The sequence below is a fragment of the Nothoprocta perdicaria genome, unplaced genomic scaffold (assembly GCF_003342845.1).
Source record: "Nothoprocta perdicaria isolate Ctin4 unplaced genomic scaffold, notPer1 scaffold_109, whole genome shotgun sequence".
Classification (NCBI taxonomy): domain Eukaryota; kingdom Metazoa; phylum Chordata; class Aves; order Tinamiformes; family Tinamidae; genus Nothoprocta; species Nothoprocta perdicaria.
In genome coordinates this window covers 1,694,157-1,718,017 of record NW_020454194.1, presented here as the reverse complement: position 1 = coordinate 1,718,017, position 23,861 = coordinate 1,694,157, and the positions used below count along the sequence as shown (strand labels likewise).

The 23,861-nt window shown below is 45.0% G+C and overlaps 1 protein-coding gene across 1 annotated transcript in view; it reads left to right on the top strand.

The window, feature by feature from the left end:
* Positions 1 to 1,809: 1,809 nt before the first annotated feature.
* Positions 1,810 to 23,861, top strand: part of SHROOM2 (shroom family member 2) — a 123,208-nt gene continuing 101,156 nt past the window's right edge. Inside the window, exon 1 of the mRNA XM_026047295.1 lies at positions 1,810 to 1,941. Coding sequence (XP_025903080.1) covers positions 1,810 to 1,941 — 132 coding nt within the window. The remainder of the gene's footprint in view (positions 1,942 to 23,861) is intronic.

The window sequence follows — 23,861 nt, the reverse complement described above, 5'->3', positions numbered from 1 at the left end:
TGGGTCGCTTCTGCATAACACCAAAAAATCGTTTATTGCAATGCTGCACTAAAAAGAATTGCAGTTTTTCAATTGCAAAACATGCACACATTTTCCACGGATGTGAATCTTGCAGATTTAGATTTTCATTTAGCTCCTTTAATAGAGCTTGCTTTTCCTGTTTTTATATCTTCGTTTTAAAATCTGTACTCTTATTCTTTCATTTTTCTTCAGCAGTGGTTTTATAAGACTGAGACAAAAAGCCAGAACATTCATGTAGATCTTCAGTTTCTTATGGACAATGAAAGCTCCAGACCTCGAAGAATGAATGAGTGAGAACGAAAAAAAAAAGTTTACAAGGAAAAAGTCATTTTTTGAAGTACAAGTTGCTTTTATCATTTATGATGTAATCTATATTTCACTCTCATTTCAATGTGCATATTTAGGGATGTATTAAGCTTCAAATTGTTATTCTCCCTCCATTTTGTCCCTTAACCATAGGGAAAATCAGTTATTCTAATCAAATACTTATCTCCTGTCCATAAATCTCTTGTCTGTTAGTGGGATTATTCACCTTAGATACTCTCAATCCAGAAACCAAAGTTTGGCTCCAGTTGGAGAATTTTACGTAAGTGATCGAATTAGACAATCGAAAGGGCCAGCTTCAAAGGCAAAATAGCCAAATGTCTGGATGCAAAACTTTGCAAAACTCTGAAGTGCCACTGTTTATAGCATGTACCACCTTGAGGCTGTCTGTTCTCAAGGAAGATCTTGACACTCATTAGTCTTGCAGAAAATACCTTCTTGTGCCTTGGGTTCCTCTTACAATAGCCCTTCACACACCCTGTACCTGTCCCGGAAAGCAAGAGCAGGTTGTGTGCTGGCACTTTTAAGCCACGGAAAGTTTGCACTAAGTGCGGAAAGAAAAGCTAAGGAAGAAACGGCGAGAAATGAGTGTTTCATCCCCAGTCTCCGACGACGCCGACTCCAGGCGCTTTGCTCCCGTCCGCGGGCGCGCTCGGTCCTTGCCGCCCTGCCCCGCTCCGCGCCCCGCTCGGGGCTGTGGGGCTGCCCCCCCGCAGCCGCGGGGACAGCGGCCAGGGCCACGCGGGGGCCGCTTCCCTCCGCACGCGGCACCTGCCCGCGCCCGCCCCTGGGCAGGGTCTGTCCCACGAGCCCCTCCGAGGCCCCGGGTCGGCGCGAGGAGCCCGGGCCGCCGCCCAGGCCGGGATCGAGCGGGGCCCCTTCCCCTTCCCCTTTCCCTCCTCCTCCTCCGGCGGTGCCGGCCCCGCGGCCCCGGCCGCGCTCCATGCTGCCCCGCGGGCCCCGGCCCGGCCCGGCGCTGCCTCCTCCTCCACCTGCTCGGCGGGCTCCGCGCAGCTCCCGCCCGTCCCCCCAGCCCGGCGCTCCCGGCCCCTTTGTCTGGCGGCCGGGCCACCTTCCTCCTCCCCCTCCTCCTCCTCCTCCTCGTGCTGCTGCCGCGGTGCCCGGGCCGCCGCCGCCGCCGGGGGCTCCGCTGCGGCAGCGGGAGGGCAGCGCGGGCTGCAGCGGCCCCTCGAAGGCCGGGCCGGGCCGGGCCGGGTCGGGCCGGGCCGCCCCCTCCTGGGCCGTCCCCTCGCGGCCGCCCCGCCGAGTTGCCACAAGTTGGAGCCGCCTCCCCCGCCCCGTCTCCGCGGCGTGAAACAATGCGGCGGATTGGGGGAGGAGGAGGAGGAGGCGGAGGAGGAGGAGGCGGAGGAGGGGGGCAGCCCTCCCGCCGCCCGTGGGGCCGGGCCGGCCGGCGCTAGCGAGCGGCGCCGGCAGCGAGCGGCGCGGCCCCGTCGGGGCGCCATGGAGGACGCGGGGCGGCGCGGCGCCGCCGAGGGCTGCGGGCTCGTGGAGGTGCTGCTGAGCGGCGGCGCGCCCTGGGGCTTCACCCTCCGCGGCGGCCGCGAGCACGGCGAGCCGCTCATCATCACCAAGGTAGGCGGCCGCGGCGCCCCGCGCGGCCCCGTCTTGGCGGCGCGGCCGCGGCGCGCGGGACGGCGCGGACGGCGCCGGCGGCACCTGCGCCCCGGCGGGGCGGCCGCGGAGCCCCCGAGGGGCCGGGGCCCGCGGGGCGCCCCGAGCGCCCTGTGCGAGCCCTGGCTTCGCGGCCCCTGCGCTGGTGTTTTGGGTGACCGTCCGGGGGAATCCCTTGAGCAGGGGGCGCAGCGCGGAGCGAGCCCAGCGCCGGCTCCCGAGCATCCTCTGTTTGCTCGGGAGCTCCCGCCTTCTCCCCTGAGCCCGGAGCAGCTTTGGGGGGGTGGCTGGCGCGGAGGGGCTCGGCCGCCCCACGGGAGCCGCGCCGTGGGGAGCCGCGCGGAGGGGCCGCGCCTCGTGGCTCCGGGGCCGCGCTGCCCCGCTGCGGTTCAGCCTGCCCGTGGGGAATAATCGGGGTAACCTTTTGTGTCGCCCTTCTTCCTTAAACAAAAGGTCTTGCGGCTGCGGACAAATCCATGCCCCGGCGCTGGGGGAGGGGGAGGCTCCTGGGCAAATACGTGTGTGTTTTGGGTTTTTTTTCCTGCTCTTCTTTTTGTATCTCCTTGCCTACTGACACCTTTGCAGCAAATGGGACGTGAGTAGAAGTACATCACGTTTGCTAGGAAACGTTATTAATTTGGCAGTGTTTCGACATGCGGATCTCTGTCCCCAATAACAGTTTTGGTTGTGTTATTAAGGCAGCTCTTGTTGCACCGTGAAAAAAAAAAGTTAAAATGGATCCATATGTAGTTGGGGGGAAAAAAGGCGCATTAGCAAAGTGTGTTTCACTCGAGTTCTGTGGGAAAGAAATGCCTGCTCGTCTGCTGCTCTGAATTCTCACTTTAGAGGGACGTAAACAATGTCAGGGGTCAACAAACTGTGTGCTGCTCACACCAGAAATTGTCATCGTCTTCTATTTCTTGGTGGTGGCGTCGCACGTTGCCCAGCAGATTCTTTTGTACCACCCTTAAAGTTCTTGTGTTATGAACTTTCAGAGTGGGGAGCTCTCTCAGCATCCTTTCCTGAGCTCTTTGCTGCTGCTGCTCTTTTTCAAGACAAGCGTCCTGCATGAAGAGACGCGCGCGCTGCAAAGCACTTGGGCATCTCTCTGCCCCTTAGCAGCATCCTTGAGTACCAGGTAGCGAAACGGTGACCATCTGAGGGAAGGGGGAAGGAGCTAAGGGGAAAGAGCTGCTCTGTTTAGCTATCAAGCACCAAACCCAGTAGGGCTCTTTTCTGGTAGTGGCCGTTGCCACCTCTAGGGATCTTGCAGTGATACCTGTTTGTAATGTCCCCTGTGCATTAAGTAAGCATTTGTGGCATGAGGATGTGGCTGAGGTGCATAAAGAGAAGTATTTGGGAATGGGAATCTTTTAAGCTGGATCTGTTGCCTAAGGAATAATTATGTGGAGCCGTGATACCTCTTGAAACGTGCTGCCATGCTGGTGGGAGATCTCTCCAGGTTAGTGATGTGGACCTGGAAGGGACAACATGGATCCTTTCATGTGTTCCGAGGTTCTGGAGTGTGTTTTTATTTGCAGCTGTTTAAAGACCCAGTTCTGAAAGGAAGGACTGTCACTTGTCTCCTGCATCCTGGGGACTTCAATCCTTTAACTACAAAATCTTCCTTTTGCTTTGGCCCACCCGCCTTGCTTGTTTGTTTGTTTTTCCTGTGCAGCTTTCAGTGGTGGAAAACTACTGGAAAGAGGGGCTGCATGGTTAGAACAGCCCCTGATTATAGAAAGAGATGGGAAGTTTATCTCGTTTTGTTTGACGAGAGCCCCCAACTTGAGCCTTTCACTTCCTGAGCAGAAGTGCTCCGTCATTAGGCTATCACAGAAGAAGGCAACACCGCTGGGTCCATGTCCGCACTTCCTCCTTTTCCGGTGGTGCATCCTGCGCCCCTTTCCAGCAAGGAGGCTGGTTAGTGTTCAAGAAACTCTCTGCTGGAGTGAACCCTCCAGAAAAATCCCACTTGTGAGGATTCAAGCGGTGCTCAGGGGTGAGCTTGATATTGAGGTCTGTCTTGCTCAAGTCCAGGGCTGTTGGGGGAAGTGGAGACCTATGACGTTAAGTGCCACTCTTTGAGGAGAGGAATGTGACAAGGTGTGAATGGAGTTTCAGATAGCAGCTGCTTAAGGGGGATTTCTAAAAATCTGCCTGTCTCCTTTCTTAGCACCCGCTCCAAGGGAAGCTCAGTCTTTGAAGAAAGTTGCACGTCTGTGTTAATGCAGGGAAGTCTGGGCCTTAACTCTTTCGAGATTTCCACAGGGTATTCGGGACAGCTGCCTTAGCTGTCTGAAAAGTAGCACCTGAAAATACTGTAATTGAAAAGACTTTAGTAAACAAGCTGATGTTGTCCATTTTACAGCACTGTAAATGTACCCTGTAGTGGACGTCCCCGATGTTAGTTTCCCCAGTTGCGTGGATATTCTCTAGTTGCGTGGATATTTCACTTGCTAGAAGGAAACAAACTGTTTTTCCAGCAATTATCTTGGAAGGAGGGGCTCTGGGGCAAGAGAGAGTTGCACAGACTACTTGGGAATTTCTTGTTCGAATTGACCTGATCTCAAGTTAACGGTGTCCTTTGATCTACCAAACTGCCACCAATCGCCGAGAGAAAGGCAGAGGAACCTGTGTGTCTTGAGCCTCAGCAGGGAGATAAACTTGTGTTCAGCCCCAGGAATGTGGGCAAAAAGGAGCTTCCCGGGCAGCCAGGGAGAGGGGAAGCTGGAGTCCCGCCGGAGTCGCGCTCTGCACGGCCGCGCCACGGAGCGGGACACGGAGCTGCCCGCTCTCATCCGGGGTCCGCAAGGAAGCGGCCTCGGCAGAATCCCCAGGTCACTCATGTGGCGCACGAGTTTGGGGGCTTCTGTGCCGTTTTTGATTTTTTTTTTTTTTTTCTTAAAACCTTTTTTTTCCCCCCAGTGTGGCCGGGACAGGCACAGAGCAGAACGGAGCGTGACGCGGCTTGCTCGGACTTCTAGCGTAGTTGGGGCTGTGCAGCTCGCTCCACCCACGCGGGTGCCAGCGGGCTGCTGACTAACACTGAAGAAGAAAAAAGGATTTCCTACTGCTATTATAGTGCTTACTATCTTTGCCTCTTATTTAAAAAAAAAAAAAAAAAAGAAAAAAGGGGTACTTTTTCCTTTCTCCTGATCCCTACACATGTAGGTGATGACATTCCAAAAAATTGCCCAAAGGCAACTTGTTCTTGCCTAATTTCATGTCTTAAAACAAAGGGCTTGCTTTTTTAGTAACTTGTATCTTTCAGCAGAAGATGAAATGACTGCTTCATGGGTTTCAATTAGAAGTTCTGTTTTACAAGCTAAGGATTTTTTTTTTTTAAGTGATCTGGATCATTGGAAGTAATGAAAATGAAAAGCCAAGCTGCTCAAGTGTGAACCTTCTGAAAATCCCTGATAGCTGCATTATCTTGATTACTTTTGCTTTAAAATGGCTCTTATCTCAGAGGAACAACTTGTAGTGTCACTCACAGCATGGGATAGAAGGTGTCTGTGCTCAACTTGTTTCACTCTCTGCATTAACACAATGCTTCAGAACTCCATAAAGTTGTTCTACAAGCAGCATTATCCTTATTATGTGAATAAATATGAAAATAATACTTTGTGCTTTTCAAGAAAGATTGATGTGTTGTTTAAATAAATCCCTCTTGAGCAGCAGTGTTCCAAGGGTCTCCAGCTCCCTCCTCTAGCTGTGATCTCCCTGCAGGCTAATTGGGGCAGGCCTTGCCTGGTATTCCAGTAGGGTTTCCAAGTGAAACCTGGATTGTGGCACGGAGCTGTGGCGCTGATCCAGCAGATAGAGGGTTTGTCTCCCGAATCAGTGCTGAATTGGGTCTGCTGGGGGTACTGGGTTGCAGAGGGGCAGTGTGGGGCAGCCTTTCTTACCTGGCCTTCTTACTCCTCTTCTTTCCCTTGTCCTTGCCTCCGAGCTGCTGCCTGTGGTTAGCTGCAAGCTGTAATTCACCCCAACTACTTGCTGAAGTTGTTTCAAGCAGTGCTCCTGTATGGATCGACTGCAGAACTTTTCCAAGCTCCCTGCGTCAGCTTATTTCAGTAAGGAGTGAAACGATTGCTGTTTTAATTTAAGCAGTCATTAGAGCTACACCTAAGAGCAATTATTTGCACTGGCACATGGGAGCAATATTTTAAAAAGAAATGCTTTAATGGTGGTATGTGTAACTAAAAACCACAGTTTCATACCCGGTTTTGGCTGCCTCGAGGTGACTGTTTGAGGTGAGCTGCTCATCAGATCCCGAGCCTCTGTGTGGAGCTTGGTGTCCACGAAGCCACCACTTAGTGGTAGTCCCTGAGGACTGCCGACTGCCTCCAGGTGAATGTGCTGTCATCGGTGGGAAGAGCTGGTTTATAAACTGTTAGGAGCTGTTACTGTGCCCAAGAAGAGGATGTCAGCCTAGTCCTCCCCGTCTTGCACTTTTTTCTTTCAGATCTATCTTCAGTTCTAGGCAGAGGCAGTGATATGAAGTAGTGGACATGTGACATCACATTAATGTTTTTCTTCAAACTTTGGCTTCTTTGACTTACTGTGTTTGGGGAAAAATGGTTTGAGTTAGACTATCTCCTTCTTTGTATTACTAAGTTTGATAGTATAGTAATTTTAGGTAACGTTAATCTTAAGTAACATCTGTGTATGACAGTGAGGTTTCTGTGCTAGGAATTAGGTAGCAACTCGTTGCTGTTTATCCTCTTTTCCTTGTCAGCTATGTTAATTTTCCCTTTTCCTCTTTCCCTTTTCCTTTCAGTGTCATTAAAGACAGTTCTGGCTTGAGTAGTGTTAGCATTTTGTCCGGTTGCCGGACCCAGGTGCCACCGGTCGTGGAAATTCTGTTTGAAGGTTCATGTGGGTGCTGCCACACGGCAAAACACAAACTGAAGAGAGAAACAGAGCTGAAATGAGAGGATGAGTGGAAAGGCTCGTGGCTTGGGAAGCATCCAGTTGGTTTAATGATGACTTGAGCAGGGAGCAGGCTGAGAGGAGCGTGTTGAAGAAGGTGGGTGCTCGCAGCACTGAAACGCTGCTCCTGTCTCCTCCTTGGCACCTTTCTCACCGCCTCCACAGTCGGGAGATCATTCCGAGAAGGCTTCGGAAAGCTGCTTTGGAAACCAAACAAACCTCCTTGTGAGAACTATGCTTCAGCTTCGGAGCCTGCCAGTGGCTTTCCTTGCCTCTGTGTTTCCCACTCATAGCTACGTAGGGAAAGAATATCAGATCTACCGTGATTTCTAGTTGAAAACAGAGCACAACCCAAAACATTCACGTCTGTGAAGTCTGGTGGGTTTCGTGAGAATAGTTACTGCAATAGGCTTTAAAGGGTAAAATTGCTCACTCGTATGAATCCTAATTAATTTGATCTATTTAAAGGATGGTTTAAACTTGCTTTGTTGTTAGGAGTTAGTTGCTTCTTTTCAGTATGATTTTTGGACGTCACCACAGGCAATGAGTGACAGCATTAACATAAAAATAAAAGAGCAGCAAGAGACCGCTGGGTGCCCTTTGCTATTGCAGGAGGATTGCCAGAAATACTCTTTATTGCTTAGTTAACACCTCATTTGTTTTAATTTGTCTTTTTTTTTTTTTTGAGGGAGGAAAAATGAATGATAATTTATGTGGTATTTGTGCATATGATACGTATGTAGTCTATTGAGGAAAGCATATATATTTTGCCAGCAGATCTTGAATCACTGTGTTCTGCCACTTAATGCATAGTTAAAGTAAGGGACTGTGGGAAGATCGAGGTAAATGGGATATGAAACCTGCTCATCAATAGATTAGAGCAAACAGCTGTTCAGTAGTGAGCACACCAATGTTATGTCACCCACCTAAGCTCCTGAGCTCTTCTGCTTGAGGAAAGCTGTTTCTGTTCAAACTTCATATGGATCAATACTGAGCATACGTCACGTGTACATGGATCTAGTTCTGTGGCTCTTCTCATTAATGAAAAATGAGACAGGTCTTGGCCATTAAACAGAATTTTTGTGCTGTATGTTTAAGTGGTATTGTGCTTGAAGGGTTTCTTGGAAACCCTTTCTTGGAAGAAATATGTAAAAAATGATGTGTTTATGCTGAGATTCCATACATTTTAAACTATGCAAAATTAGTCCTCATTTTCAGTGTGTTGAGCTTATTTGGCCTTAGGCCAAGTGGGTTTTTTGTGTGTGTATTAAGAAAAGCCAATGAAAGTCTTTCTATTTTTTTTGTGTGTGAGTGTGTCTTTAAAGTAAGAAACAAAATTTGGCCATTTTCTAATTCCACGTGGGACAGTGCTTTTCATTTCCTAAAGGTTGTGCAGCAGCCTTTCTTACTGTTTTTGTTCTAGAAGAACGTTCCCACTCTGGTTATGTATGTTAGTAATTCTAATTTTTGTGCTTCCTGTAACTTGGCAAATATTGTCAAGCTGTAGCAAACCAGATGTTAAGGTTTACACAGCGGACAACTGAATGCACTTGGCTTTAAAGAGCTGGCAAAAGCTCTATGATTTGAAGTATTACCAGCTTTTACATGGAGAGGCTTTCTGAAAATGCCGTTTACTTGGAGGATGCTTGTATCTTTTAGATGTACTTTGCAAAGCAGCCAACTGCTGGTGGCAGGTTTAAGTTTAATGTCTAGCAGAAGTAGAATAGCTCTGGAAAGTGATGGTAGTGCTTAAATTAGACACAACTTGGGTGCTCCTGGGTGCTTTTGGGAGGTCCCTACTGATGGCTGCCAGCTGTGGAAGAGGCTGAAGAAACCTGAGAGGTACATAGGTGCCTGCACTGGCTACCTAAAGTGGATTGAAATATTTTCAAGCAAGACTAATGTCAATTTATTTGCAGCATATGTGACTTGAGCTAAAACTGTTGGAAAATTCTTCATTCTTCTCATCGTTTCTGCATGTTGCAAGATTTGATTTATCAACCTAATCGGGTGAGGGTCATCACCTACCAAGGAGAGTGTTTGCAAAGCTGGGAGAGAGGTCCCTTCCCCTCCCAACCTCGTGTAAATGAACACAGTATCCGTGCTCCGTGTCGAATGAATTCAGAACGTGCTTGGTAGCGCGGGGCAGGTCCTGGGGATGGTTTCTGGAATGTAAAAGGTAATTGAGGGACCTTTTCAGTGGCCTTTACATGGAGCTGAAGGTCACAGTGGATTGCCGGGCTCCCCAGAAGAGAGTGACCTGCTGTTTAATAAATGCCACGAGTTATGACTTTGAGAAATTGCACAGCTTACCAGGTACACAGTCCTTAGGTTGCCTTGTAAAGAACAGAATAGCCCTTTACAAGAAAAAAGAGAAACATAAAGAAGTGAAGTGAGAACCCGTGGAGCAGAGCGCTTGAGGCTGTGCAGGCGCTGGTTGTTCCGAGTCCTTCTGAATCCTGATGGAACGGCAAAATCGATGGGAAGCTTCAGGCTGTTCAGCAAGGTGCTTAATGGCATTGCCGTGGAGGGGCAGGCTCCACACCTGATGTTACTGTATTTCTCCTTTTCCCGTTTTGAAAATAAGCCCTTCCCTCTGCTTTCAGCCCAGCTTTCCCTCCCCCACCAGTCTCTCTCTCCATTTTAAACTTTTTCGGAATTATTTAAATTCTTTTATCTATTTACCAGCATGCATCAACTCTGATGTTTGGGGAAGGAAACATGTTGTCGTGTTTCTCGGATACATAGTTTCTAAGGAATTGCAGGTACACCCTCCAGTGCATTTTGAATTGGGCAGAGCAACCCCTTGTCCAAAGGCAGTAGGAAGGGCAAAGACTCAATCTCAGTGACTAAGGGTTGGGAATGGAGAATGCAGGATCTCTGCTGAGGTGGCCGAGAGCTCCCGGCTGCCCCCCTTGGGCGACAGCAGTGGGATTTCAGTGATTCCACCCCTCCTTGCAAGCACTTCTCCAAGGAAATGCTGGATTGGGAGGCAGTGCCCCTGCTGTGGGTGGCAGCCGCCCTGTCTGCTGCTTTCTGGGCACCACAGCAAAGCGCTTGGGCTCCTGGCCGCTCCCTCAACCTGTTTCCAAGGCTTAGGCTGCTTTTGTCCCCGTGGTTTGGAGCTCTGCACCCAAGTGGGGTTCCCCTGTGTGTTCATATATCACTTAGCACAGCGGGATGTTTAGTTTGGTGGAAATGGTAGAGGTAGCTTCCTCCCATGGATTTGGGAGAGCGTGAGGCTGAACCGAGCTTTGCTGTGGTGCAGGTGCAGCACCCCTGGTGCTTCTGCCGTGACAGGCTTAATCCACGGAGCAAGGCAGCATCTCACACCTTCCCAAATACATATAAACCTATGCAGCATCCTTGAGGAATCAAACCTCTGATGCTGGTTCAGGGAATACTTTAAAATGTTACTGCTGGGGGGGCGAGGGTTCACAATATTTTATTTGGAAGCTGCACATAGTCAGTAAAACGTAATCAATCAATCCTTTGAGATTGTGTTATAGGAACATGATTTCATGCTGGAGGAAGTGAAATGCTTCCTACACAGTATCAGTTAGTCATCACGGTTAATTTTCTTAAACAAATGAGATGCAAAAATGGGCTCATGGGTGTGTAGCTGGCCGAGGTCTGATCCAACCAACGCTCCAACTCCTGATGAATACGTAGATTCTGAAGAGTGAAAAAAGATATATTATGGTAAATAACTTTTTTTCTCTATACATCTCTATCTAAATTAAGAAAGATAGTTGGATAAAAGGAGAACATTATATTTTCATATGAGACAAATATCGTTGCCTTTTTTTTGGTAAGGAGTAAGAAAGCATCCTTTTCACAGTCATTCATTTCAATTAAAAAAAAAAAGTGTTTCCTATTGATATAAGGTATTTTGTTTTACATGTTTACATATGGAAAGACATAAACTCAGGTAAAACGTTAAGCCTTGTGTCTTTGTTAAGCATGAAGACTAGATTTTAGAGATATACTTTCAAAATTAGGATTTAATTTAAATACTTGATAGCCTATTTCTTACATAACAGTACTTCAGTGTATTTATTTCTAAACATAAAGGCTGCTGTAAAATAAAAAGTCAATGTCTTCTTGCAAGGCTGGAAAAGAATCTAGTATTTATTTACCATCTTAAGTGCTGTTCTGATACCACTTAGTTATTTCTACTTTTTCAAAATTGCTAGGGCCAATTTTAAAGCTATATGGTAAAAGTTTCCCCCTTTTTTAAACTGTATTTCTAGTATGTGCAAGAATGTGTATTTCCTTTCTTTTTTTTTTCTTTTTTTTCCTTTTTCATGTTTTGAAAAAGAGGAAAAATCCTTTATTTTGCCCCTTCCCTCCCTCCCCCAGTTTATAAGACTTAAATTCCGATGATATGTTGTAAAGTAAGTGTTATTTCTCCAGCCTTCACGTTCTGGCAGCTCCTCGGCCTGCAGTGCGGGGCAGGGAGGAGGCTGGGGCACTTCCCAGTGCTCCTTCCCACCTGGGTAGTTTCTGGGATTGCTCAATCTGGTCGCAGGGAGGTCTCTTGGGCAAGTCTCGGGTTGCTCAACTGAATGACTTCTGGCTGATCAAGAAAATCCTCGTCTAAAAAAAAATCCCAGCCGTGACCTAATCTGCCAGAGGAGGAGGTGAGTCGAAAGTGCCGGTAGGGAGGCACGCGGTGCCTCCGAGTGACCTGGGAATTGGGAGACCCAGTTCAGTGCGTGGCCTGTTTTGCCTGAGGGCTGGCGCGGCTGCACGGCCTCCTTGCCACACTTCCCATGGATGAGTAGGAGTAACAGTTTCTCAACCCTGCTAGGGTCTGTTTCTCATGTGTGTGTCAAACCCGAGGCCAGAAGCGCTGAAGTATCGTGATGCTGAAAACTGCCTGGTCTTCACAGTGAAAAACAAATGCCCCCAAAGATGGAAGACCAAGGAGCATGTAAAACGGCCTTCCAAAAAGGCTAGAAATGTGCCGTTTGGTCAGGAATAAATCCTCCTTCACAGCAGAAACCAAGGCTTGTTGCTTGTGTATCTCCACATCCTTCATAAGTAACGTACTGAAGCGAGCAGTTAGATGTTGCTTCACAAAATGAAACCCCACTGCCTCCCCAAAGTGCACAGATGCTCTCGCTGCATCTGAAAAGTGGGAAAGACTAATGGGGTGAGAGTCTGTCAGCACTTCCATGAGGGGGGGGGAAAACACCCTGCTAGAGCCTTCTTATGGGAAAGGACAACCTGACATCTCAATCTGGGAGATGTGAAACATTTGCTAACAATAAAGCTTCCTAAGAAAACAGATTTTTATAGTCAAAACATATGGTTCTGCTGAGCATTTGACTTTCCTTTGATTTCTAAGAGCCATGACTTTCTTCAAACTTCGTGATCTCCTTGGTAGAAATGTACCCATGGTGCCTTAAAGACTGATGGCGGTAAGGTAACATGGTTTATCATCATCTTTAAGAAGATAACCTAGGATACAAGTTTCAGTAGGATGAAGGGAATGTATGTGTGTGTTTTTCCTAACTGAAGCTGAACTTAAAGTAGTTTCTTCATCTGCTCGTTACCAGAACTACCTGGCGGTTCCTGTTTGCTCCAGGACGTTGTATCAGTGCGTTGTACAACCCTTCCTTGACCGATTTCAAGCTGGAGGTTGAAATCCAGACTTGTGGTTTGACACCCCGCACGGCAGGCGCAGGCCTGTAGTCACCAGGTCGCCTCCGTGTGGGGCGATGCGGCCTGACCAGGGGAGTCGGAGGGAGGGGAGAGTAGCCGAGGTGGCACCCGTCATGCGCAGGGGCTGTCAGTCTGGGGGGTGACATCTCTCCCATCTCTCTAGGGAGGAAGGGGCCAAGCTCTTCTCAGTGGTGGCCAGTGACAGGACAAGGGGCAATGGGTGGAAGTTGAAACACAGGCAGTTCCATCTCCAGGTGAGGAGGAACTTCTTCACTGTGCGGGTGACAGAGCCCTGGCACAGGCTGCCCTGGGCGGTTGTGGAGTCTCCTCTGGAGGTCTCCAAACCCACCTGGATGCCGCCCTGTGCCACATGCTGTGGGTGTCCCTGCTGGAGCAGAGGGGTTGAGCTAGATGATCCCTAGAGGTCCGTTCCAACCTCAGCCATTCTGTGGGTCTGTGGACATGAGTCGTTTCAGACAGCGGGAGGTGAGCCCTGCACCCCTTGGTTTGCTGTCACGAGCAGTCCCGGTGCGGAGCTGCGCCCTTTCTTCCTTTCGTAGCTCCCCCGCGTGCACCCAGCCCTCCTGCCTTTCTGAGACCAAGTGGCCTCTGCTCGTTACTGACAACCTGGTACAGGCAGACGCTTCTGCTCGTTTTTATCTTGGACCACAGCAAATACTTCCAATGTGAAAGTCCAGGTGAACGCCTGCTGAAACAGCACTAATTTAAGGAACAACACATTGCAACCTGGCCTGGATCTCTTGTGGGTACCTCCTTGTCCTGATGCATGGAATTTTCTGAAATAATTGATAGCTACTGATTGCAGTTCCTTGCAGCTAGTTTTTCCTTTGTTTTGTTTTTGTTTTGTTCTGGAGAAGTTTTTATGAGAAGTTTTTGTTTAGCCTTTTGGAATGAAATTTATAATTGATTGTATACCTTTTAATAACACCTAATCCATTCATACTGCTAGGGATTGCTTCTTATTTGAATGGCTTTAGATTTTGGAAGGAGCAAAAAGCTTTCCTGTAGATTTGTTGAACTCTTTCTGTACTAGCTCTGGTGCTAATTTAGGAAGTAACAGTCTTTTTAGCTTCTTCCTGGCCATTGGAAAGCTGCCTCTATCTCGACCTCAGCTGTTAACTGACCATTCCAAGCAAAATTCTCCAGGGATGCATTTGGCTCTGTTAGCAGTGAGACTGGCGTCTAACTTATAAATCATTAACAATTAAAGTTGGTGCCATGAAAATCAGCCTGTCCTTCCTCCTCTTCCTCTCCTCCCCCCACTCCCATCCACTGGAAAACTCCAATGGAATTGCAGTCTTCAGGCCGGGACCTGTATCTCCCGTCTCCCCTAAATGGATCTGGGAAAGCAAAAAGCTTCAAGTGGGCAGTGAAATTTGGAATGTTCCCATGTGAGCTTGTGAGGAAGACGAGTTAAGGCTCCGTATATACCACAATGTCCACATCATCCTACTTACAGAATTCTAAAATGATTCTGTGGAGCGATTTCCTCAGTAATTTTGGTATTTTCTTAGTGTGGGTATATGTATTGCCTGGCTTGGCATTTATTATTGTTTTAAAGCAGATGAGATCAGGGAAGAGAAGTGGCAGGCTAGTGTCATTATTGTAACTTTATCAGCTGAACTGCGGTTGCCACCAGGAGCAGGGATAGGCAGTTGTTCCCTCCTGGGGTCAATATGGAATGGGGTGTTTTGCCCGCTAGGTTTAGGCTTTTTCCACTGCCAAGGGCATGTTGGGATTCAGGGACTGCTTCCAGATTCTGCAGGGAGCGTGTTGTAGTTGCTCCCCCTTTTTACTTCTACTTTTTCTTTACATTTTTTTCCCAATACTTGATTGTAGCCCCTTCTGAATTTCTTTTAACCTCTTCCAGTCTTGCCCTTTTCTTGCCTAAGAACCTTTATTCCTTATTATTCTCCTCACCTACGTGGTTCTGGACTCCACTCAACAGAAGAAAACAGCCAAAACTTCCAGTTTCTCTTGCTCTGTTATTTCCATGCCCAGGTCCAAGTGGGGTTCACCGTGTACAGCTATATTGCTTACACAGCCTCCCTCCTCCTCCTTTGCCAGCTTGGTGCTTAAGGCCCCAAGCCTGTGAAGGGCTCTTACCTCGGCAGAGCTTAGCAGAGAGCTCGCACTCAGCTGAGACTTGGACTCCCTGAGCCCCAGGTGCAACTTGAGCAACACAAATGTCTACAACAGCATGTAGACGTTTGAACATACTGGGATCTGTCAAATAAACCCCTTTTACTGAAGCAGGAAACATCAAAATCCTCAAAATGTTTTTTTTTTTTTTTTTTAACATAGGCATTTGTTTCTTGAAACTGGATCAGTCATTTTGAGTTTAACAAAATAATGTGGTTTGAGGCTGACACGCAGGCAGAAAACGTTCTGCCTAGCTGATTAACGTATGGCATGTTCATCACCCGCTCACAGAAAACACGGTCTCGCAATGGGAAGCATCAGACCACTTTATGATTAGTGAAATGGCAAATACCACTGATGGTTAGTTAAAGAAATGGGTCTTGCAGTAGGATAAGGACAGAAAATGTTTTTTGTCAGGCCATGGCTTGGGAATAGGCATATAGAAATCAAAGCAACAAAAAGATGCCTGCACTTGTTTGTATTGAAATATCTGGTATAATGATCAGCATTTGGAGAACTGAGAGGAAAAACTGCTTTGGCTTTTGTTGTTGTTATTGATATAGTTGTGTTTGAAATCAATCTAACTGCTTATTGCGTTCAAAGCCAGAGTAGATGCAAAAGGCTGTGACCTGGAAAAGGGTCTGGAACATTGGTATGCAGCAGAGCACATCCGCTTTCTGCGCTGCTGCAGCTTGTGCAGCCAAGATGTTGTCTTATTTAGCTTGGCTTTGTCTGAGATTCTCTTCTGAGGAGGGTCGTATCTGCCTGGGTTAGTGGCTGTTTTGCAGTGTCTGATGGTGGTTGTCCGGGTGATGTTTAACCTGCAGCAAAGAACCAGAAGACAGGTCTCCTTCTTGAGGTATTCAGAGACTTACTTCTCTGTCTGATTAGGCCATGAATTGAGGCAGGAGAGGAATTACGAATAGTACACATTTCTACAGCAACATGCTATTTAATGGCTGAAAGGGAATTTTCCCTTCTTGAGCACCTATTGTTCAAACTTTACAGTTTTAGAAGGAAAGCAGAGGCACCTTATGACCTTTGGCACATTCCATTCAATCACAAACACAAATTAATTATGAAGTTTTTTTTGTTTGGTTGTTTTTTGTTTTTTAAGTGAGTTTCAAATGCATTTTGTTTTAGCTCCATTCCCAGATCCTGAATGCCAATCCCAGATCCTTGACCAAATTTGTGATAATGAATACCAATTTCTTCAAAGATTTCAAGATTATGTATTTAAAATTAAATCTGTAAGTTCATAATTTTTAATTTATGAATGCCAGATCTGAATCTTAAAGCACTGAAGTCTGTGAGCTGTATCCCTGGTATAGCACTTGTTTAATGCAGTGCAACTTGTGCCCATGGAATTGGTGCCGAAGTCCCAAGGTTCAACTTCTCATGAAAAGATGAACATCTGAGATCTAAGAGGCAGCCCTGTTGTGAAGAAGAGAGAATAGGACCCCCTATCTTCTAAGCAAGAGGACAGTCACCAGAAATAGGAGGTGCTTTTTTTTTATCCTGGTGGTTGACACAGAATGGCAGTTTGTGAAGAGGATATTGAAAGTTCACTAATGTTTATGTGCTGGAAAGAGGCGTATTATTCACTTTGAAAATATATTTTACTGGTAGAAATGGAAATAATACCCATCCTATTAGTTTTACCAAAAGAAGTTTGACTCTAGAGTGTATATACACCTGCACATAACCAAAATATGACAGGTTTTTAATCTAGTACACATGAAGACTTGCTGTGTTTGAAATAATGTCATAGTTGTTAACCTGAAAAGGAAGCTTCCAAGGCAAAAGAGGCTTTGTGTTGCTTAATGTTTTCCTGAGATGCACTTGCTTCATATAAAACAAGTTACTGGGCTCAACGTCAAGGTACCTGAATGAGAGCAGATCAGAACTGATGTTAGACTAGGGCCCTTGGGTCTTTTCTGCTTTCATAAATTCAGAGAAATCAGATCTTCTGAAATGAAACAGTGCTGCAATATCTACCTTAGGCCCTTGGACTTGGAGCTGGAAGAAAAATGTGGACAGGAGTTATTGCTGCCTCAAATATCAACAAATGAGAGGGCTGAAGGTAAATATGTACCCTAATCATATACCCAGCAATTCCTAAACCAAACTCTATGACGCTGCATGAAGAAGACCTGTCAGCTGGAATCCATGTTCCCTGAAGAGTCGGGAGATGGTTTGAAGAAACTTCATATGGACTGTTTTTAAAGTAGACATATAGGAAACATGTATTTCTAACGCTTAGTTAGGTAACTTAAGAGGAATACCTAAAGCATTAATCCTGTAATGTTAACAGATACTTGTATTGTGAAAAAACACAAGTGGACATTGGAATTCTAAGCCAAAAAGTTTGACATTGTGTGATGGTAGCCGAGTGCAGACCCTGCAATCTGTAAAATCCTTTGAATAATGAGAGGAACAGAATAGTGAAACTGTTCTGACTGATAATGTTCAGGTTAAGTGAAGGAAGAAATTGGTTTTATTTGGTGTTGCATCTGTTTGCAGGATCCTGAAATGAAAATATGTGGTTTTGTTGGTCGTTAAACACAGCTTTGGAACCTCTGTTTTCTCATGATCCAAAGATTGTTTATATGAGATATGAAATCAGAACTAACTCTGAAGCTATGTTGTGTTTTTGTTCATCTGTTAAACTCCAATGACTTTTGGTACTAGGGTATGTAAAAACTGTGAATTTCTTTCATCAGTCTTCATGTTTTTTTTTTTCTTTTTAATGACAAGAATTTCCACAGGAATGCTAGAAAAATCATTAAGTTTCCTTAGACATCAGTTGACATTAATTCTACTTAATGTTTGTTTCTCTATTTTGCATTATTTCCCATTCTCACCAGTGATTCAGCCTTATATTCAGCACCACGTTAGTGTTTGGAGTTAAAACTGCTTCTGAAGTGTAGTGAACCCTTAAATCTACTCGTTTTATTTTCAAAGAGCCCATCTTACCAATCAAGATCCATAAAAATTTTGGCTTGAAAACAAATCTCTTTGTCTGCCTAAAAACCTCTATCAGTCACAGAGGTTCTTACTGTGGTGGTCTTACTGATTTGTTTGTGCTTGAAAAAAGTCGAAATACTCCTTCCTTGCTGAGAACAACAGAAGAGTGTCAGGAAGAATGAGGTTGTATGAAGTGCCCCTGAGTCTGTTTTTAGCTGTGGAACAGCTTTATTGTACGAAGCGTGCCTGAGTCTGTTTTTAGCTGTGGAACAGCTTTATTTTACTCCTTGCAGCATGTTGGCAGCTGAGCAGTTCAGCTAAGAAGATACTGCAAGTAGTGACATGGAGATAGGATGAAATATCCGAAGCAGACCTAATACCAGTGCACTAAGGTGTTGTGTGTTGCTCAGAGGTGAGCTCAGCAAGCTCACCTTGGACCAACTGACTCACCAGGTACCAACTGACTACCTGTACCGTAGAAGTGACGCATTTTTTGGAAAATTGGATCTGGTTCTTCTGGTTCCTGTAATTTAATGTCAAACATTATCTGTGTTTACTGCCAGCAGAATGTATTCTAAGTAGAAGATATCCTAGAGCCCTGTATTTGTTAGTGTTGTTGGGCAGCATAACCACTTCTCTGACTTTAGCCAGGCTGAGCAGTTACTGTCGCTTGGGCAAAATGGCCAAGCACCATGTGGAAGCCCCTGCAACGTGGTAACTTGCACTGTCCAGTGATGTTGCTGGCTGAGAAGAGTTGGTGTCCAGGTTCGCTACCCTCAGGACACATTGAGGTCTTCACGTTTTTGCAGTGAGAAGAGAGGCAGGTTATTGCCCCTGGATCTACGTGTCATGCATAGTGTAATGCCCCAGGCCAGTAGCCTGCAAGCTTTACACTTAGTCTGCCTGCAAGGAGGGCACTGGAGTCAGCAGCTCGTGGGGTTTGGACACTTGTGCGACCAGTGACTCTCTCCACTAACCATGACTCCCCTTTTAATAAGAAATGGAAGATGCACGATGAACTGAGCAGCATCCCGGTTGCTCTTTGGGAAGATGGTCATCTAGCAGTAAAATGTGGACGCAGCACATGTTCTCTGGAGATGGGAAAGCTGCTTCCCTTTAGCAAAACAAGATGTAGCTCCTCCGCTTCTATAGGTAGCCTGTTTAGATCATAAACTAAATAGGAGAATTAAAGCTTAAGCCTGTTGACCTTGACCCTTCCTTGAGTAATACTGGAGTCAGCTTCACAGCCCCGCGAGCATGGGAGATGTGGCGCTGTGTGTTGTTTTGTGCTGCTTTGTAGCTCCAGAGAGAAAGATCTGCAGGAAATGAATGGGACTAATGCATTTGCACAAGTGATAAGCTCTTCACATGTAGGTTAGAAACCTTAATGGTATAAAGGGCATCGTACCGATGAGGGAGAAAATCTCCATCTTGCCAGTCAAAGATTCCATCAAGCACTAGGCGTTTTACTTGACTTTCAGTAGTCTCTGTGTAATGGTCATTGCAGGAAGATTTCCCTGTATTCTCAGAGCATTATATCCTATTCAAATAATGTGAGTGGTTTTATTTCATGTTTTAAATTTCATACATTTTTGGGGAACTACTGTTTTAGCGTGAAATGTACATATCCTTGTGCTTCACAGGGGATAATTTACCTGTTGGATAAATGGAGGGCACTAATTTCAATTAAAGTTGCTCTAAAAGGTTCCTGTTTATTTTGTTTAGGTGAGCATTTATGGAATAATAGCAGGTAAAATGAAAGCCTACACTAACTATTTTTAGTTGATCATAAATTGATGTGACTGGAAGAACTTTATTTGGTCAGGATTCGGCCATAGTATTTTAAGCTTTTATAAAGCTGAGTATTTATTAGACTTATTTAAGGATTAGATACCAGTTTCCTCATGCAGCTTTAAAATTCTCAGCCTGAATCTTTTTATTTCATAAATGATAACAGATATCACTGGTGAATATGCAGCCCAAAGCAGAGCCTGATAAACTAGTCATGCTTTTAAACCAGTAAGTATCCTTTCTTTATAAATACAATAAGTAGTGATACAGTTTTGCATCATAATCTATCACTTGCATTTAACAAAAATTTTGGCATTTAACAAAGCTCCTAATAATCTTCGTGCACTGTAGGAAAATTTGTCATGAATCTTATAGTCTAAATAATATCATAAAGTGGGGAAGACTTTTAGAGAATAACCAAATCATCTATATTTCTTTCACTTTATCATTGGGTGTCTGTGTATCCTTCCATAAATGTACCAGTTCCTGGAGTCAGGGCTTTTTAATAGTTTCTCCTCTGCCCTTCTCTGGAATAGCCTGTCTGTGAATATTAGCTGTGTGGATGCAGCCTTCTAGTGCTGTTTCTGAAAATTTGTCCACTCAATTGCAAACAACATTTGTTATTACTGACTGTCACAGTGGCTCTTAGGGACAGCATGAACATTCATCTGCTTTAAAAAATGCTTTACCTGTAATTGTTGACAATATTGTCACTTTAAAATCTAAAGAGAAGAAATTGTTATTAGTCTCAACTCGCTCATCTTATGTGTTTATAGTAGCTGCTCTGTAGGCAATCTCATCTGCTCTTTGCTTCATGGATGGATTTCCTACTGCTGCATCACCAGGCTGTCTGTTTGCTGTCTGAGGAGTCAGGTCCTTGGTACTGAGGAGGTATTGAGGACCTTTGTCAGACTTTGTCCCAATTTCCTATTTCTTGGAACTAGCTGGTAGTTAATAATTAAGAATTGGTTCGAAGGAGCAGGAGAAGCACAGTATACTTTTAAAATAGTTGTTTCCCCTCTGCCTTCCCCCCTACACCATACATGGTATTTAGCGATTTAAGAGTGTCTAGACCCTTTGTATTTATAAGTCAACCAGCAAATCCAGGGTAGGATTGATCAACCAAAACAAAGTCTTTTTACTTGGCTCTATTCTGCATTTGCTTTCCATATTATTCGTTAGCAGTGTCTTGCATATCCGATATTTTAAAAAGGTAGCATTTTACATAGTTGTCAGCTTTTGTTTTATTATATTTCTGGCAAATATTGACTGACCATCTCTATATGGTGTTTGCGTGTTAGTACAAAATACAGATCCATGTATTGCAGCACTAGTACACTGTATTAAATAGCTCTCCTTTCCATGTCTTTTCTCAGCTCAATTCTATTGTCCTGTTTAAATTCTCTACATGTAAATATCAGTCCAAATCTCTGAAGAACAACCTCTGTTGTTCTTCTCCTTTACATTTATATAATTTATTATCTATTACATTTATAATGTAATTACAGAATATATAAATTCTGCTGGATTCTTTTGGGGGTAGCATGACAGGAATTGTGTTAAATATTCAGTTTATGACAACATAGGGGATTGAAACTACCATAATTTGTGAACAGGAAGGGAGAACCATTCCCTTTCTAATAATTTCAGACATTCTGTTTACTTTCCTCTCTGCTGCTGAGTACTAAGCATTAATTCAGTGTGCTGCCATAATAATGTAAATAATGCCCTGTGCATTAATTTTTAGAGTACTGTCACGATAAAGGTATCGGGTAAGCTCAAATTTGCTTGTCTGTAGCTTTGTGTTTATGGTGGGTGTTTAGGTTTTTTCTTTTGTTTTCTTTTAACTGGGCGTTCATGAGAAAACTTTTTTCTTACTCTATAAGAGCTTACTTTCCGAAACAGTTTTTTTGTATTAAACACTGTCAAATATTTTTTGAAGGAAGTAAAAAAAAAGTGTATTGTGTATTGCTTGGGTAAATTCTTCTTCATTTTGAGTCCTTTGAAGAGCTGCAGTGTAACTATGAGACAGAAGCCACCAGGAATCAGGCAGTTTGCTGGGTGTACTGCTGCCATCTCCACAGTAGGGCATAGGTTGGTAGAAACTACAGCAGTCCTCTGCTTTCCTCAGTTTCTTGGGACACTTGCTGAGGACATGAATTCCTTGGGCTGCCTTCGTGTTGTGTGTGCAAGGTTGCTCTGAATGAGGGGCTCTGCTCTCCAGGCTGGGGTGTGCTAATCTATCAGTGCTTTTAAAACAGTCAGGTTTTGATTTGTTGCAGGTTTATCTTCTTCCCTCTTGCTGCTGCTTCAGTTTGTGACTGTCCTACTTATTCTTTTTTTAACAAGCCACTGCCATACAGGTGAATTTTGCTGATTTTCTCTGAAACACTGCTTTTTCCTTGAAGGTTTTACAGATTGTTTCACTTAACTTTTAATATCAAATGAGCTTCTTGTTCCGTACCTGCGTGTTTTACATTCATTGCTCCTCGGGATCTGCAGAGTTAGTGACTACAGCTTCAAATCACTGATCTTGGCTTCCCAGATCAAATCAAGAGCTTCCTTTTTTGCTCGCTTAATATTTCTAGTTCAAATCTTAACATTCTTGAGAATGGCAGCATTGTGATTTTAAGCTAGCAGGAAAAACTGTGTACGAAATAAAGCTGTGTGATACTATTGCTCTGTAAATGATTACTTGAAATAAAACCTGGCTTGCAGTGTGAGTGATGTGCTTGATTTCAGAGACACCTGGTCAAAGCAGTTTGAACGAGCAGCTGTATTTTTCATTCCACAGTGCTCCTGTACTGTTTATAATGGAAGAACTTGATCCTGTTTTCCAGTGGGGGATAATTACCAGCAGAAGTTGAACATACCTTTCTTTGGGGTGTGTGTGTGTGTGTGGTCTTGCACATCCCAGATTTTACTGTAAATTATTAAGTGATTATTAAATAATTGCTTAATCAGATAGTTGGGCCTGATTTCTCCCTAGGCAGGCAGCTAGTTCTCAAATAAGAAAGTCTTATTCATTGTGTTCCTGTTCAGCACATCCCAACCTGCATTTACTGAACAGTCCTGTCCCATGATTCTTACGGGCTTTTTTTTTCCAGTTCTCCTTCTGTCTTTGAGACTTGCTGTTTGAGGGACACTGAGCCTAAAACCATAAATTAATAATGCTTTGTGGATTTTTTTCAGTATTTTCTCCTTTCCTTGTCCATTGATGTATCCTTACCCATGAGTTTTGTGCCATTTCTCTGAGTGCTTAGGCAATATAGTTGACTTCTCTAGCAACACGCAGGTGTGGACGGCTTTTGCTTTGGTCAGGTTTCTAGGAAGCTGTGTCTTTTGTTTTCCATTAAAATCCTAGATAAAATTTTGTTCCCTTTCCCTTCAGGAGAAGTTCTGTGTTGTGAGTGGACTTTCGGAAATGACAGGTCTTTGGATAAAGATTATTTTTGAAGGTAATTTGTGCCAAAATTGAGATTGTTGGAAACTCAAGGCACATAAGGTTCTGCTGTGTTTTACCCATGGGACCAGCTCCTGCTCACATGATCTCTTCTAAGAAAACTCTTCTCTTAGTGGAATTTCATTTTGGCAGAGGAGCCTCAGATGAGGACTGAGGCTTCCTTTGCCATCTCCTTTATGATTGCCTCACAGAATCACAAGAGGGTTGAGGTTGGAAGAGGCCTCTAGAGATCATCTAGTCCAACCCCCCTGCTCCAGCAGGGACACCCAGAGCACGGGGCACAGGGCGGCATCCAGGCGGGTTTGGAAGATATGGACGCCCAGGGAGCTGCTCTCAGGCACGGAGGTGCTGGCGGGCGCCTCTCTGTCCAGTTGGCTTGGGGGAATCTAAGTGTTAGCAGATAATATCAGCATAATGAAACTGGAAATAAAATGCAGAGGGGCGGGCAAAGCAAAAACGTTATTTTGAGGGTTGTTCAGTTTCTGTTTGATATTTCTGGGTCTCTTCCAAGTATAGGCCCGACAAAGCTCTTTATATTGCATTAGTAAAAATTAGAAGATGTTTGTGCCTATGGTTTGTTCTGGAGAGTAAAGACTGACCTATCCAGGGTCTCTGTTTTTTGAGCCCTTCCTGCAGTGATACTTCCTAAGTACAGGCTTCCGTACCTTCAAAGAAAGAACAGAGTCCTCATCTCTGTTGTTGTTATAAATTAGATCATCATAAAAGAGTCCTTGTAAAAGCAATATCTTTTGATTTTTTTTTCCTTTTGTTTGGATGGAAGCTTTTTGCAAAGGAAACTAGGAATTTTGTAGTTCATGGACCCTCTCTGTTATATGAGAGATCCTGTTATCAGTATTTTGCTGCCTACTGGATCAGTCAAAAACAGAAG